Genomic DNA, 16,962 nt, shown 5'->3' with positions numbered 1-16,962 from the left:
AGAAATTTAAGTATTTTTAAGACACTTGTGTATACTAGAACATTCAAAGAAAACTAAGAGGGCAGAGTTACTATAAAACAATAAACTAATGATATTGGGTTCATATATACCTTACACAATATATGTTATATGCTTTGAGTTGTGCACAACCTTTCTACCTTATTGAGCTTTATTGGAATTTCAGACTCTATTCTGGTGTCCTCTCTTTTTAATTTTTCAGAATTAATCTAGTTAGGGAAAGGTATAGTCTCATTGCTTCTTTCCTAGACAGCCTACGTAGGTTAGCTGACAGCCTTAAAGAACTCACTTGACATTTGGTGTAGGTATGTATTAGAAGTGTCTTAAGGCTTCTCCTAGGAGACAGGTTCAAAAATGGAGAGGCCGGGCATGGTGGCTCACACCTGTAATTCCAGCACTTGGAAGTCCAAGGCAGAGGATTGCTTGAGCCCAGGAGTTTGAGACCAGCCTGGGCAACATAGTAAGACCCTGTCTCTATTTAAAAAAAATAAATAAGCGAAATGCCTTCCAGCAGCCATAATTTTAATATTTTGTGCTGTTATCTTCAAAAGGAATGGTTTTGGCTTAAAACTGTTAATGTTTTACTATAAAAGACTGTTATTTTCTTCTGGTGATTCTGTGCTTTTAAAATTTGTACTTTTAGATTTACTATTGGAAAGCATATGTTTACATCAAAGGCTGAGGTTCTCAAATTTTACATAGAAAGCCTCTATATTTTGTTAATTTGACATGTCTGTAGACTGTCAATCCAGGAACATTGATTGGGTTAATTTTTTCCCCACCTGTAGGTGCTGGGCTCTTGCACTGTTTGGTGGAAATGGTGAGACGGGATTTGAGCAAAATTCCACTTATTCAGTGTTCAGCATTTCTATTACATTGACTGATGAGGGTTATGAACATTTTTATGAGGTAAATAATTCAAATTGAGTTGTTTTTTCCTTTTATGTAGATAATGTTTTATGGAAAAGACTAATCGGATGTTTTGTTTTCAGGTTGCTTACACTGTCTTTCAGTATTTGAAAATGCTGCAGAAACTAGGCCCAGAGAAAAGGTAATAAACATTTCTTGAAATGAGGCCAGGAGCCAGTCCTAGTATATTTGAGGCTTCAGGGTGCCAGTAGTCATGACTTGATGGTTTTTCAGGCATTTTCTGCTCTGTTTCCTTTAGTGGCTCCATATCCTTATCCTTCCACATGTGAGTGTACACTAAGGCTTTACACATATGTGGCTAGTCCCTTTATTTTCATGCTTCTCTTTTATTGTTGATGCTTCTAGTGAGAATTTTTTTTTTTTTGAGACGGAGTTTCGCTCTTGTTACCCAGGCTGGAGTGCAATGGCGTGATCTCGGCTCACCACAACCTCTGCCTCCTGAGTTCAGACAATTCTCCTGCCTCAGCCTCCTGAGTAGCTGGGATTACAGGCACGCGCCACGATGCCCAGCTAATTTTTTGTATTTTTAGTAGAGACGGGGTTTCACCATGTTAACCAGGATGGTCTTGATCTCTTGACCTCGTGATCCACCCGCCTCGGCCTCCCAAAGTGCTGGGACCACAGGCTTGAGCCACCGGAGAATTTTTTTTTTTTTAGCTTTTATTCTAGGTTCAGGGGTATATGTGCAGGTGTGTTATATAGGTAAACTTGTGTCACAGTAGTTTGTCGTACAGATTATTTTGTTTCCCAGGTACTAAGCCTACTATCCAATAGGTATCTTTTCTGATCTTCTCCCTCCTCCTGCCCTTTTCCCTCGAGTAGGTGGAAATTTTAACGTATCTTCTAATTATAGTTTTCCCCTTCACAGAATTTTTGAAGAGATTCGGAAAATTGAGGATAATGAATTTCATTACCAAGAACAGGTACTGGAAGTCAAATTCTTTTTGCATTTTATTTTCTTAGAATTGTTTTTTTTTTGGAGATAGGGTCTCTGTTACCCATACTGGAGTATAGTGGCATGATCTCAGCTCACTGCAGCCTGTGACTAAGTTGAAACTAGTGTGGACATTGCTCCTCTTTTTGAAAGTGTCGGTGGAGTTTTAATTCTGCCATTCTCTGTCATGTGAGTCTCCAGATAGCCTTGAAGCTATCTGAAAATTATTGTGTTTTTGAGTATTTATATTGAGTAAGATAAGGCAGTGAGAGGATTAAGCAGATGACACAGATCATGTTGTGTGGTAATCATTTATCTATATAGTCATCCATCTATCTTTTCAATAAACATTCATGGAGACTTATGATATTTAATATTTTAGAAATTCAAATATTGTGAAGACATTCACAGTATTTGAATTTATATTTACCACATATAATGTTAGAAACATTGTGCTTTCGAATTTAGGGGAAGGAGGGCATTTCTCTTGATTAAAATAGGCTCAGAGGCTGGGCGATGTGGCTCATGCTTGTAATCCAAGCATTTGGGAGGTCGAGCAGGTATGTTGCTTGAGCCCGTAGTCTAGTAAAGGACTGGGCAGTGTGGTGTTTTGGGAAGCGTATGTGGATGTTATGAGGTGAGAGTTCTGATGTCTACTCTGCTTGTTGTTTACTCATTGCGTCACCTTAGGCAAGCCATCTAGCCATCTAGTTAGGAAAAATCTGAATATGTTTCCTCATTGTAAAACATGGAACTGGAACCACTTGGTATCTGAAAGACCTGTCAGTTTTAAGAGTCTGTGTATGTGGGTGCTCAGTAAATATGTGAATTGATTGCATTCCTTTGGAAAAAATATTTCCATTTCTTGTATCAGTGAACTGGTGGTCATTCTTTCAGTTTTAAGTTGAAATAATATTTTTATTAATATGACTTCTTATCTCAAGACTTTTATTTGACACTCACATTTTAATTTTTTAAAATTTTAATTAGAGAAGGGGTCTTGCTATGTTGCCCAGGCATGTCTTGAACCAGGCTCAAGCCATCCTCCTGCATTGGCCTCCCAAAGTGCTAGGAGCACAGGCATAAGCCATCATGCCCAGTCAACACATTTTGATTTTTTTTTTTTTTTTTTGAGATGGAGTCTTGCTCTGTCATGCAGGCAGGAGTGTGGTGGCAAGATCTCAGCTCACTGCAACCTCCACCTCCGAGGTTCAAGCGATTTTTGCCTCAGCCTCCCAAATAGCTGGGATTATAGGCATGAGCCACTGTGCCTAGCCCAATACATTTTGATTTCTACATTGATTTGATTCATGCTTACAAATAGTTTTTAGTTGATAGTCTGTAGTGATGGGTCACCTGTCTTTATTGTTCACACAGTCATGTGGGGCACTTGACAGGTAAACAAGCATTCATAGTTCAGTGTGGTAATTGCTTTCATGAAGAGGCTGTGATATGATTAGAACCTAGTGGGTTGTAGGGTTCAGAATGGTGGCATGAGGGGTGTGAGTTTAAGCTCCCTAAGGGAGTAGCTATGGCTTTATTTTCTTAGAATTTTTTTTTTTTTTTTTTGAGATAGGATCTCTCTTTGTTGCCCATACTGGAGTATAGTGGCATGATCTCAGCTCACTGCAGCCTCAACCTTCTGGGCTCAAGCAATCCTCCCACCTCAGCTCCTCAAGTAGCTGGCACTACAGGCATGCACTGCCATGCCCGACTTATTTTTGCATTTTTGGTAGACATAGGGTTTTGCCATTTTGCCCAGACTGGTCTCAAGTAATCTAACCACCTTGGCTTCCTAAATGTTAGGACAGGTGTGAGCCACTGTGCTTGGCCTACTGAGCATCAGATTCTTTTTATTTTTATTTTATTTTGAGATGGGAGTTTTGCTCTTCCTGCCTAGGCTGGAGTACAGTGGTACTATCTCGGCTCACTGCAACCTCCGCCTCCTGGGTTCAAGTGATTCTCCTGCCTCAGCCTCCTGAGTAGCTGGGATCACAGGCATGCGCCGCCACGCCTGGCTAATTTTGTGCTTTCAGTAGAGATGAGGTTTCTCCATGTTGGTCAGGCTGGTCTCGAACTGCTGACCTCAGGTGATCCACCCACCTTGGCCTCCCAAAGTGCTGGGATTACAGGTGTGAGCCACTGTGCCTGGCCTGAGCATCAGTTTCTTAAGCTGCAATTACATCTGGTTGTATCTGTTCAGAAGCTTTTGGTTTCATTGTTAATAAAAAAGGGAGAAAGTATTTGCATGTTGTGGTAAAGCAAATAATGGAGAAGTTCTCGTGTGAAATAATGTACCTCTTTACAGACAGATCCAGTTGAGTATGTGGAAAACATGTGTGAGAACATGCAGCTGTACCCACTACAGGACATTCTCACTGGAGATCAGCTTCTTTTTGAATACAACCCAGAAGTAAGGAGGTTTATACTTCTAAAACTTACTTTTAGGGAAAGAGGAGGGTGAGAAAATACAGAGATGTATTTAAGAACCATGGGAACAAAGAAAACTTAGTTATATTTAGTCAGGATTTTTGTTTGTTTAAACAGAAGTATCAATAGTTTTGTGGATAATTTCTCATGGATCTTTTACACAATTAAGTTTTAATATAAGAGGAGAAAATCAATCAAAATCAGTACTTCTTAGGTACTGTTTTAATAGTTTTCAAATATTGAAACATCTACTGAAATAGTTGAAGTGATTCCTAAGAACTATCTGGTTTCCCTGTTAAAAATGCTTAGTAGTTTAGCTTACCTTTTAGTTCAGTTGGAGAGTCAGGACTATTAAATTTTTAATCATTTTGAACATATAAGAAAAATGTAAGTTTCCCTTAATGAGAAACATATGACTTATGGATAGTGTTACATGCCAATAAATTGTTGGTCAGGGTCATTTCTTCACTAGTGGAGAATAAGTCATTTTGTTTCACACAGGAATAGCAAGGGTCAACCAGAGGTGACTTTTGCCTTCCAGAGGATATTTGTCAATGTCTGGAGACATTCTGGTTGTCACAACTCAGGGTGGGGGTGGAGTACTCCTGGGATCTAGTGGGTAGAAGCCAGGGATGCTGCTAAATGTCCTGTAATGCAGAAGACAGCATTCTACAATAGCTGTCTGACCCAAGATGTTCATAGCACTAAGACTGAGAAATTTTAGCATAGGACATTACTAAACTATTAATTTTAAAGAGGACAGGGAAAGGTAAAGGAGGAAGGAACAACTACACATTCTTGCCATTGTCACTAGGATGGCTGTGCCCAGTGGCTGGTTGTGTTTTTTTTTTTTGAAACACCATTTGTTGATTTTTATATTACTGTTTAGTCCTTATCGTAGCTAGGATTGTTGAAGGAGGCCTTACCTTGGCAGTGTTTTACTGATTCCTGGATATGAAGTGGTATAAAGCATAGCTGTTAGGAACATAGTCTTTGGTAGTATGTACAAATTTAGTTAGAACTCCACTTTTGCCACTTCTGGCTGTGTTATTCTGTACAAATTATATAATCTTTAACCTGAGCAAATTACTTAAGCATCGACTTCAGGAGCTGAGTGTTATTTCCTATAAGTGAGTATGCCTTAGGATTCTTTTTAGGAATAAATGAAATAATGTATGTAAACTTCCTGGCTCACAGTAGAAGCTTAGCAGTCAAGGATAGCTATTTTTACTGTTAATATGTAGGATTTGAGATAAACACTGTTTAAAGCATTATCAAGAACATACTTGATATTTGTCAATTATATCTCAATAAAGTAGGAAAAAAGTTTTTGAAACACTGACAAGACTTTGTAAATTAGGGTGTTCATGGAGTGTAGATACTTTCATGAGCATAGATCTTGGAGGTGCCTAACAATGTAATTTTTGCCTTTTTAAACAGAGATATATTAGGTTAAAATTGTGTGTATCTCTCTCCCTTTTTCCCAATTTATTAGGTCATTGCTGAAGCCTTGAATCAGCTAGTTCCTCAAAAAGCAAATCTTGTTCTACTGTCTGGTGCTAATGAGGGAAAATGTGACCTCAAGGAGAAATGGTTTGGAACTCAGTATAGTATAGAAGGTAAAATATTTTATGAATTTTCTTACATTTAGGTATATCTGACTTGCCTGGAAATGTTTATTGTTTAATAATTTAATGGTTTTAGAGGAGGGGGAAAGTACAATTTTTTAAAATAACTCACTTTGAAATGAAAATTACTTATACTACTGCACACAAAGTTATTTTCTGCTATGTTTATATTTACTAGGTAGTGAAAAAACCCTGTTGTCTTGGTATTTGGGGGGAAGGTTTTGACTTAGTTTTAGAAAAATGCTTCTCAAATGCCACTGCATTTTTGTCACCTGGAAATCTTACTAAAATACAGATTCTGATCAGAGGGTATGAGTAGGACCTGAGATTCTGCATTTCTTTTTTTTCCTTTTTTTTGAGACAGTTTTGCTCTTGTTGCCTAGGATGGAGTACAGTGGCACAATTTTGGCTCACTGCAATTTCTGCCTCCTGAGTTCAAGCAATTCTCCTGCCTATGCCTCCTGAGTAGCTGGGATTATAGGAATATGCCACCCCGCCTGGCTAATTTTGTATTTTTATTAGAAATCCATCTGGGATTTCACCATGTTATTCAGGCTGGTCTCGAACTCCTGATCTCAGGTGATCCACCCACCTCAGCCTCCCGAAGTGTTGGGATTACAGGTGTGAGCCACTATGCCCGACCAGATTCTGCATTGCTGACAAGCTCCCAGGTGATGGCAGTGCTGCTGGGACCACACTGAGTAGTATGATTCTAGAATGCCTGGATATGTGTTAGTCACAGTTTTTCCTGAGAAAGGAGAATTGATTTGTGAAGGCCAGTTGATAACTAGTTTATTATTAAGAGAATGTTGAACATTGCATTGCTTATTGGGTCAGTTTATATTTCTTCTTTACAGATATTGAAAACTCTTGGGCTGAGCTGTGGAATAGTAATTTTGAATTAAATCCAGATCTTCATCTTCCAGCTGAAAACAAGTACATAGGTCAGTAAAACAGCAGTTTTTATACATAATCCATTCATGTGCTAATAGGCACCTGTATAGCACATTATATTTTACAAAGTATCATAGGAATTTACATTTGAGATTCCCAGTAACATTCTGAGGTGGAGATGACCATTTTCTTACTTTTCCAAATGAGAAAACTGAGGGTCAAAAAAGCAAAGTGACTGGTGCAAGACTATTCAGTTGGTGAATGAGAAACCAGGTCTTAAACACAGATCTTGGGACTCTGAAGTTGATGCTGTATCTTGTGTAGCATAGCTGGCTGATCCTTTCACACCAGTCTCCTTAGGGATTGACATTATCTTGTCAGGTTGTTCTGTTGCTTTTCTTTTTTTTTTTTTTTGAGACAGAGTCTCGCTCTATCGCTCGATTGGAGTGCAATGGCATGATCCCGGCTCACTGCAACTTCCGTTTTCCGGTTTCAAGCAATTCTCCTGCCTCAGCCTCCCGAGTAGCTGGGATTACAGGCGCGCACCACCTCGCCCGGCTAATTTTTTGTATTTTTAGTAGAGAGGGGGTTTCACCATGTTGACCAGGATGGTCTCGATTTCTTGACCTCGTGACCCACCCGCCTCGGCCTCCCAAAGTGCTGGGATTACAGGCGTGAGCCATCGCGCCCAGCCGTTCTGTTGCTTTTCAAACTGCAGGTGGCAGTCCATTAGAAGGTTGGGAAGTCAGTGTAATAGATTGTAAGGTCAATGTAATGAGCCATGAAAGCATTAAAAAAATCAATCAGAATAGAAAATAGCAAAATGTTTCATTGCATATAGAAAGAATATTATTTTAAGAACTTTTGTTTCAAATAGGTCTCTCTGCCTGTCTACTAGCTTGCATTGGAAAACATATTTCTAAGTATGAGTTGCAGAAAAAGATAATTGAAAGCTACCAATCTTAGGTCCAAGGTTTTAGAGTTGCTTATAAGTATAGTTTACTCAGAACACTGTATTTCGCAGCCATTTATTACACTTCTATGATTATACCCAAAAGGATTGAAAACAGGTACTCAAACAAATATATGGACCTTCATGTTCACACAGCACTATTGACAATACCCAAAATATGGAAACAACCCAAATGTCCATCAGTGGATGAATGGATAAACAAACTGTGGTATATACATACTTTAGAATATTACTCATAAAAAAATGTAGTACTAATACATGCTATAATGGGGAAGAACCATGCTAAGTGAAAGAAGCTAGGCACAAAAGGTTACAGATAAGTCCATATATATGAAATGTCCAGAATAGATAACATAGATAGAATATAGATTGATGATTGCTAGGGGCTGAGGTTAGTGGGTAATGAGGAGCAATCCCTTAAGGAGCAGGGGGTTTCCTTTTCGGATGATGAAAATGATTTGGAACCTGATAGAAGTGGTAGTTGCACAACATTGTGAATGTATTAATGCTTCTGAATTGTTCACTTTAAGTAAGTTTGTTATGTGATTCTCCCTTCAATTAGGGGAAAAAAAAGCCTTTAAAAAATTGTTAAATATTTTAGACATTTCAGTTTCACATCTTGAACTGTAAATAATCTAAACAACCCAGTTAGCTTATTATTTTAGTTTAGTTTAGTTTTTTGAGACAGGGATCCACTCTGTTGCCCAGGTTGGAGTACAGTGGCATGATCATGTCTCACTGCAGCCTTGACCTGCTGAGCTCAAGCAATTCTCCTGTGTCAGCCTCCTGAGTAGCTGGGATTACAGGTGTGCACTACAATGTCCCGCTTATTTTTAATTTTTTTCTAGAGATGTGGTCTTTTTCTATGTTGCCCAGGCTGGTCTCAAACTCCTAGCTTCAAGCAGCCTGGCTTCAAGTGGCCCTCCTACTTCAGCCTTCAGAAGTGTTGGGATTACTGGCATGAGCCACCGTTTGTACCAAGTCCAGCTCTTTTAAATAAATATAGCAAGTACTCAAATTTTAAAAATTAGCTATTTTTCACCTATGTGTTGATGAAACTGTTGTTTTAATTAACCAAAAGGACAAGTTTGATTTTGTTTGAGCAGAATTATTTTGTAACCTTTCAAATGTATAATACATAAGGTTAGTTAAAAGGCATTCTCATGAATTAATGGATTGTTTCATAAATTGGTTTATGAAACTATCCTAACTAAAGGTTCCTCTTTCAGTTAAAATTGTCTTTAAGAAAGGGAATGAAGCAGAATGTATAGTAGTCAGAATCAATTCTTGGGAAATTCCAGATCTTCACAGTTTATTTACTTTAAGGCCAACATCGTTTTCCTTTCAGTATTGGTCTACTAATTTAAAGTATTCCAGCATCTGAATTTGGCTTATTTTTGCCATAGAGAAAAGTTACTTAGACTCCTGAAGCCAGTAACAGATTACTGGAGCTACTGCTGAAATACTTGAGTGAATTATTATTCTTTTCTTTTATTAGCCAAAGACTTTACATTGAAGGCTTTCGATTGCCCTGAAACAGAATACCCAGTTAAAATTGTGAATACTCCACAAGGTTGCCTGTGGTATAAGAAAGACAACAAATTCAAAATCCCCAAAGGTAAAATGTTGCCCTCCTGTAACCTCTCTGCTGAATTCCAGTGTTCTCTTTAGTTGCTTTGTTTGACATGTGACTATCTACTTGCTGTTTTGGTCCTCCTTTGTGGAGGAAGCTAGTGCTGGGTGCCTCTATCAGCCATCTTGAAGCCCTCTTGTCCTCCCTAAAAGGAATAAGTAAATCAAATGTTTCTCCACTTTGTAGCAACTCATTTCCCTTGTGTATATCACCTGCTTCTCTTTCCTTTTCCCCTTCCATTTGAAGACCTTTTCTATGCTTATTCTACCAGATTTATACTGTGCTCCTGTGCTGTCACAGAAATCCTTATGGATACTCCGGTGTCCAAGAAATAAAAATTTAAGGCTAGAATGAAATTTTGTTTTTAGATTTTTTTCTTTCAGATAAATGAAAGCAGAGCCAGGTGTTTGGTCTTCTTAAGGAATTGGTGGTGTTATTTGAACATTGTTTTTTAAAAAGAGATTAGAATATACAAAGGGATTATTCATAGACATAATAGCCTAGTTCAGCATTACAAATGTGAAATCCCTACCAACTGCCTCCTACCATTTTGTTTTCAGCATAAAGGACGCATAGTATAGAGTTAAGTAGACTCTGAAGTCCTTATCTTTAATGTTGTGGCCCTAACTGTGTTGCTTTTTACTGTTCAGTTCTTGAACATGGCATACGGAACTTATTGAAGCAACATGGAATCATAGGCTGGGTGCTCTTGTATGTCATTTAAGCCATATCCCCAACCTTAAAACACAACTGTATTGTAGGTCTGTGGGATTCTTGAGTTTATTGGGAAAGTATTTTCATTTTTTTTTTTAATAGCTTAAGAGTTTCTAGAAATCTCCTTAATGTTTACTCAGTTTCCTTGGAAAGCCTCTGCTTTCCAAGGAAATTTGTGTGAATGCTGGGGTTGTTCCCTTAATATTCTTGACATCTATGCTCTAAAAATTTTTCCTGACTGAAGCTATTAATAAATATGCATATTTATAGGCCTCTCTGTGTATCTGCCCATATGTCTGGTCTTCCCATAGATTAAAGAGTACCTTCTGGAACTCCTTATTTGAAATGGTAAATACCACTTTTTAAAGACCTTTAAGAATAAAGATGTAATGAGGATTTAAGGATTAGTAGTTTATTTCAGAATTAAATAAATATATATTAGGGGGAAATAACAGATGTACAAAATATTTGAGGCTCCTAACCTTTTTTATCAATGGTCTTTTTTCTTTCAGCATATATACGTTTCCATCTAATTTCACCCTTGATACAGAAATCTGCAGCAAAGTAAGCAATTGTTTTTTTTTGAAAAATATATTTTTTAGTTATTGAAAAACTATTTTGTTTCATTCTAAATCATTCTTTCATTTTCTCTATCCATATTTGAGCTATGTTGCTGCTCCATTGCTAGCACCCATATAGGTAAAACATGCTGATAGTGTAGACTAGAGCAGTTCATTCCCAATTACTGGATGGGGAAAAGTCCTTAAAGTAAAAGGCTGGGCGCGGTGGCTCATGCCTATAATCCCAGCACTTTGGGAGGCCGAGGCGAATCACGAGGTCAAGAGATCGAGACCATCCTGGTCAACAAGGTGAAACCCCATCTCTACTAAAAAAAAAAAAAAATACAAAAATTAGCTGGGTATGGTGGTGTGCGCCTGTAGTCCCAGCTACTCGGGAGGCTGAGGCAGGAGAATTGCTTGAACCCAGAAGGCGGAGGTTGCGGTGAGCTGAGATCATGCCATTGCCCTCCAGTCTGGGTAACAACAGCGAAACTCCATCTCAAAAAAAAAAAAAAAAAAAAAGTAAAGATCACTTTGGGTGAGTGTCTAGTCTGTAATGAGACTGATGGATCTGTTGATTCTGTATTTATAGAATACAAAGGAATGTGATTGTTTCTGTTCTTAACAAATCACTTAGTATTTATGTAGATAACTTTCATTGTGGAAAGCCAGAGCACCTAAAATGTATCTGAACATAGGAGATACTTGAGAAATGTTGGCGCAGTTCTTCTTTCTTTTCCCACTTAACTGTAAAATCCAAACTTAAAATGACAAGCAGCACTAGAATTTGTTAATATTCACTCTAAAAAATGCATTCCCATACCTCAGATTTTTAATTAGTCTGAACGCCAAGGCTTGGAGGTAGACAGAGCCGTCAGGCCAGTGCTGCTGTTGCCCATTCCATTTACCTCAGTGTGAAGTATAAATATTATCGTTTTCTATGTGTATATAACATGATAAAGATTGGGAAACACTGCTGAATGTAGGAATTCTGTAATGCACCTCTGAAACTGAATCCTGAGTAAGCTTTTTTACCTTTGAACTAAATTAATATATAGTTTTACATTCTGGAGTAGAGTAATTTACAATTTCTAAAAATGAAGCTGCTTACCCTAAACTGAAGCAAATCTATTTCATGTGTTTTTCTTACTAATTAAAGATGGTATTTGCATTTTGTACTCCTTAGTGTGGTCCTCTTTGATATCTTTGTCAATATCCTTACGCATAACCTTGCGGAACCAGCTTATGAAGCAGATGTGGCACAGCTGGAGTATAAACTGGTAGCTGGAGAATATGGTTTAGTTATTCGAGTAAAAGGATTTAACCACAAACTACCTGTAAGTACACTCTGTTTTCCTTGGAGAGAGCATTAAAATGCCATATTTACATGGAGGTTTGTGCATGGGATGCTGTACAGAGGAAAAATGTTTATTCATATATTATCATGAGTATTATTGGCTGATGACAGCTATTCTAACTTTAACTAACCATAATAGAACAACATATGTTTCATTAATTACTGGCAGTACATGGGATTATAGCCTGTGCTTTAGGATTGATTTCACTTCCCTTTGCTATCAGTTTCCACAGCAACACTGGCATTTAGGATTGGTTCTAATTAAATTTTTTACCATACAGGAATAACAGTATTTGTTTTGAGACGTACTCTTACTCCATCATCACAGACTGGAGTGCAGTAGTACGATCTTGGCTCACTGCAACCTCTGCCTCCCGGGTTCTATTGGTTCTTGTGCCTCAGCCTTCTGAGTAGCTGGGACTGTAGGCACATGCCACCATGCCCAGCTAATTTTTGTATTTTTAGTAGAGATGGGGTTTTGCCATGTTGGCCAGGCTGGTCTTGAACTCTTGACCTCAAGTGATCCACCTGCCTCGGCCTCTGAAAGTGCTGGGATTACAGGCATAAGCCACCATGCCAGCCATGGAATAACAAATTTGACTGGTACATTGCCTGAAATAGAGTAGAACTCAAATGCTTGTGCCCTTACTTCCTCATCTATACTCTCTCTCATTGTTTCAAGTATGTGTGTCTTGTTTCCCTTCTAAGTTTATGAACCTTTTTGAAACAGGGTCTGTATCATGTCAATTATTAATCTTAGTGAGGAATATGTTCCAGTATTGCTTCATCAGAAACTTCGAAAGAAGAGAAAAAAATAATGGGTTGTTAGCAAAGAGAGTTAATTATTGAATACCAGGTAAAGTGATATAATATACTCAATAATACATTTTATATCTAGGTTTCTTGGGTATAATACATATTAATATTTAGGTAAATAGGTTTATATAAGAAAGATTTTAGAGGAAAGCACCTGCCAGAAAGACCTGTGCTAGGTGGTAACAGCCTTCATGTTGGCAAAAAACCCAAGCGAAGAGTATAGCTCTCACCTTTTTATGCCTTTTCCCTTCTCCATCTCCCCAGGGAACAAAAATTGGTGTCAGAAGGAGATATCATGGAATATTTTACTTTGTCAACCTTCTAAGGCCTAAATATAATGTAGCTTAAGTTTCAAGCAGATTAAAGCCTAATTCAGTGGTTGTCAATTAAAAGATATGTTTTAGAATGACTTGGAGAGCTTATCAAAAATACGAACCATAGAAAAGTATTTGATATTCTTGAATTTGTGAGGCTTGCTCAGCCCTTAATATTAAAACCTAATATAGAGCACATATCTATATATATGTATGTACAGAAAACTACAGATCAATTTTACCTATAGAATATAGATGTAAACTTTCTTAAAATTTGAACATTAAATCCAGTATAGCAAAAAGAGTAATTCAAGTACCAAGAATGCTAGGGTTGTGTAGTATTAGGAAAATGATGATCATAAGTCACCATAACACAAGTCAAAGGAGAACCACTATATGAATATAGTGATAACTGCTGATAAATCATTTGATATATTTGAATTGGTATTCCCAACAAATCAGAATGGAAGAAAATTACTTAAGTATAAAAACCTCAAGTAAAGAACTATCAGGAGACATTACATTAACTGATAAAATGATGAACACTGACATCAAAGAATAATCCACAATCATCTCTATTATTATTATCATTGTTTTAGAGGTTCTGGCTATTACAGTAAGATGAAAAAATGAAAACTTTTTTGGAAAAATATTTTTCCCTGCAGATGATATGATTATATTCTTAGAAAACCTCACATACCACTAAAATTAAATAAAAGATTAGGTGTGATATGGCTGTATATCAGAATCAATGGCTTTTTTTCCTGCATAGTAGCAATAACCACTTAGAAATGGAAGCCAGGCGGATGTGCCTGTGGTCCCAGCTACTCCAGAAGTTGAGGCACGAGAAATACTTGAGTTTGAGCATATAGTGAGCTGTGATTGTGCCACTACCTGGGGGATATGGTGAGGCTCTGTCACTTTTTTTTGAGACAGAGTTTTGCTCTTGTTACCCAGGCTGGAGTGCAATGGTGCGATCTCAGCTCACTGCAAACTCTGCCTCCTGGGTTCAGGCAATTCTCCTGCCTCAGCCTCCTAAGTAGCTGGGATTACAGGCACGCGCCACCATGCCTAGCTAATTTTTTGTATTTTTAGTAGAGACCGGGTTTCACCATGTTGACCAGGATGGTCTCGATCTCTTGACCTCGTGATCCACCCGCCTCGGCCTCCCAAAGTGCTGGGATTACAAGCATGAGCCATCGTGCCTGGCCGCCTCTGTCTCTTAAACAAAGAAATAAATGGATGGAAACAGTCTTATATTTATTTACAATATTGAGGGGAAAAAAACAATAAAATGGCTAATAAACAGGAAAAGTATAGGACCTATCTAAAGACAGACTACAAATCTTATTGAGAACACCCATGAAATGATTTAAAAAGGAAGAATTGTTCCAAATTTGACAATTATTTAGGATTTTGGAGCCTTAAGATTTTTTGAGGCTGGGAGGCTGAGGGGGGAGGATCTCTTGAGGCCAAGAGTTTGAGACCAGCCTGGCAACATAGCAAGACCTCATCTGTACAAAAGCAAAAAAATTAGCTGGGAATGGTGGTGCGTGCCTCTAGTCCCAGCTACTCAGGAGGCTGAGGTGGGAGTATCGCTAGAGCCCAGGCATGTGAGGTTGCAGTGAGTTACGATTGGCCATACCACTGCATTCCAGCCTGGATGACTGGAATGATATCCTGTCTCCAAATAACATCCAAACAAAAAAATTGAGTTATTAGTAATTTTCTTATGTCCCCCCACATTCCTAGTACCATGGTGAGCCCCTGGTAAAAACTGAAGAAAAGCATTTTCCTCCCTAATACATAGTAGATTTCCATGCTTCTTAAAATGCTCCCTTCTTTTTCTTTTAGTTACTGTTTCAGCTCATTATTAACTACTTAGCAGAGTTCAGTTCCACACCAGCTGTCTTTACAATGATAACTGAGCAGTTGAAGAAAACTTATTTTAACATCCTCATCAAGCCAGAGACTTTGGCCAAGTGAGTATAAATGAGATGAGCTTATATTTTGAGGGCCTGAAAGTATTAGTCTTCCTAGTGGGTAGGTGTGGGGGATAACACTAGTCCAGTGCTAATTTTTAGCCATGTTTGAATTGTGCTGTGGTTTAGGAAACCAGTCCAGAGGGTTATAGTATTTCTAAACCCAGCTTATGTAGTTAGCTGTGAATGGGACTGAAAGCAGCCTACTGTACTTAGAGACTAAAAGTAAAGAAGAGTGTTTTCCCCAATCATCATAACTAAATAACAGTTAAAGATGTGCTTGTTTTGGGCCGGGCATGGTAGCTCATGCCTATAATCCCAGCACTTTGGGAGGCTGAGGTGGGAAGATCACGAGCCCAGAAGTTCAAGACCAGCCTGGGTAATAGCAAGACTTTATCTCTACAAAAAATAAAATATTAGCTGGGTGTGGGGGCACATGCCTGTAGTCCCAGCTACTTGGGAGACTGAGGTGGGAGGATTGCTTGAGTCCAGAAGGTTGAGGCTGCAGTGAGCCATGATCATGCCACTGCACTCCAGCCGGCATGACAGAGACAGACCCTGTCTCATAAAAAACAAACAAAAAAATCAAAAAGAAGTACTGGCTTTATTGTAGCCCTGAATTATTTATTGGTGATTTTAGTATGTTGGTGATTAGTAGCTGAGTTAAATTTCTAACCATGTCACTTATCTAGCCATCTTAACTATTCCAAATCAGCCAAGGTTCCAGAAGAGACCAGAAAGGTAGCTAAACAGTCTGTATGCTAATACTTAAACCCTCTGCCTATAGGCAACCCCCTTAGGCCTTCCCTCAGAGCCTGTTCTTACTACTTTAGTCCAGGGCTAATTGTAGCCTGTAGGACAGGTTTGTGTGAATCAGAAAAAAGTATCCCTTTGGGGTACCCTTTATTAGCAGGTGGAGCCTTTGTGGGAAGGAGAGAAAAGTCTTCTGAACAGACATAGCCCTTTGTGCACATGGCTGGCTAGCCCCTACTTGACCTTTTTGCTCTGGGGATCTATAAATAGTGAACAGCACAACCTTATGTAGTGTAGAGGTTCTGCTTTTGACACAGCTATAATGAACCCATCAGTTTCCAGAATTAGAAGGGGTTAGGAGTCAGGCATGTAATAACTGATATTCTGATTATAGAAAGTTACAAAAACTATTAACCAGATATATGTATGTTAGAAAGGAGAGTTATCTCTAACAATTGATATGATAAACCCCTGCCAATAACTCAAGAATACTATTTTATTTATTTATAAAAATACTACATTATTAAATTCAACCTTCTGTTGTATTAAAATTCAACTCCTGAAATTTATAAAAGCTAGAATAATAAACCTGTTTGTTGAAGATTTTTGTGCCAGATCTAAGACTTTTATATATATTCATTAATTTAATTCTAACCCAAATGGTTACCTCTTATAAATTACTTCCCTTATTTTACAAATGAAGAAATTGAGTCATAGATGTTAGCAAACTTGTCAAATTCGAACAGCTAATTCGGGTTGGGGTTGTGGAGATGGGGGATGAAGTTAATCTGATTCTGGACAAGAGCCGTTACCTCTATTATATTGTCACTGCAGTAATAGATACCCAATTGATGGCCTCTAGAAATTAATAAAATACTAGATTTCAAACCAAAATAGTAATAATTTTAAGTCAATGTACAACTAAATAATCTTGACTCATCTGGCAGCTTTACTTTTATTTGAAATATTTTACTCTGCAACTGAGACAGGTAAGTGCATTTTTGTACTGTTAAGTACATTTGTTTA

The 16,962-nt window shown here is 38.0% G+C and overlaps 1 protein-coding gene across 6 annotated transcripts in view; it reads left to right on the top strand.

Annotated features, from left to right (window-relative positions):
• The window catches only part of NRDC (nardilysin convertase), a 93,592-nt gene that overhangs the window by 68,056 nt on the left and 8,574 nt on the right, over window positions 1–16,962 (top strand). For all 6 annotated transcript variants that reach the window (XM_078331721.1, XM_035251447.3, XM_078331720.1 and 3 more), the window contains 10 exons: window positions 807–927; window positions 1,011–1,069; window positions 1,817–1,871; window positions 4,191–4,295; window positions 5,808–5,931; window positions 6,798–6,884; window positions 9,306–9,425; window positions 10,667–10,718; window positions 11,901–12,051; window positions 15,056–15,183. In XM_078331721.1, coding sequence (XP_078187847.1) covers window positions 807–927; window positions 1,011–1,069; window positions 1,817–1,871; window positions 4,191–4,295; window positions 5,808–5,931; window positions 6,798–6,884; window positions 9,306–9,425; window positions 10,667–10,718; window positions 11,901–12,051; window positions 15,056–15,183 — 1,002 coding nt within the window. The remainder of the gene's footprint in view (window positions 1–806; window positions 928–1,010; window positions 1,070–1,816; window positions 1,872–4,190; window positions 4,296–5,807; window positions 5,932–6,797; window positions 6,885–9,305; window positions 9,426–10,666; window positions 10,719–11,900; window positions 12,052–15,055; window positions 15,184–16,962) is intronic.

The sequence above is a fragment of the Callithrix jacchus genome, chromosome 7, assembly GCF_049354715.1.
Source record: "Callithrix jacchus isolate 240 chromosome 7, calJac240_pri, whole genome shotgun sequence".
Classification (NCBI taxonomy): domain Eukaryota; kingdom Metazoa; phylum Chordata; class Mammalia; order Primates; family Cebidae; genus Callithrix; species Callithrix jacchus.
The sequence above is the reverse complement of the archived record's forward strand: the minus strand, read 5'-3'. Positions and strand labels throughout refer to the sequence as shown.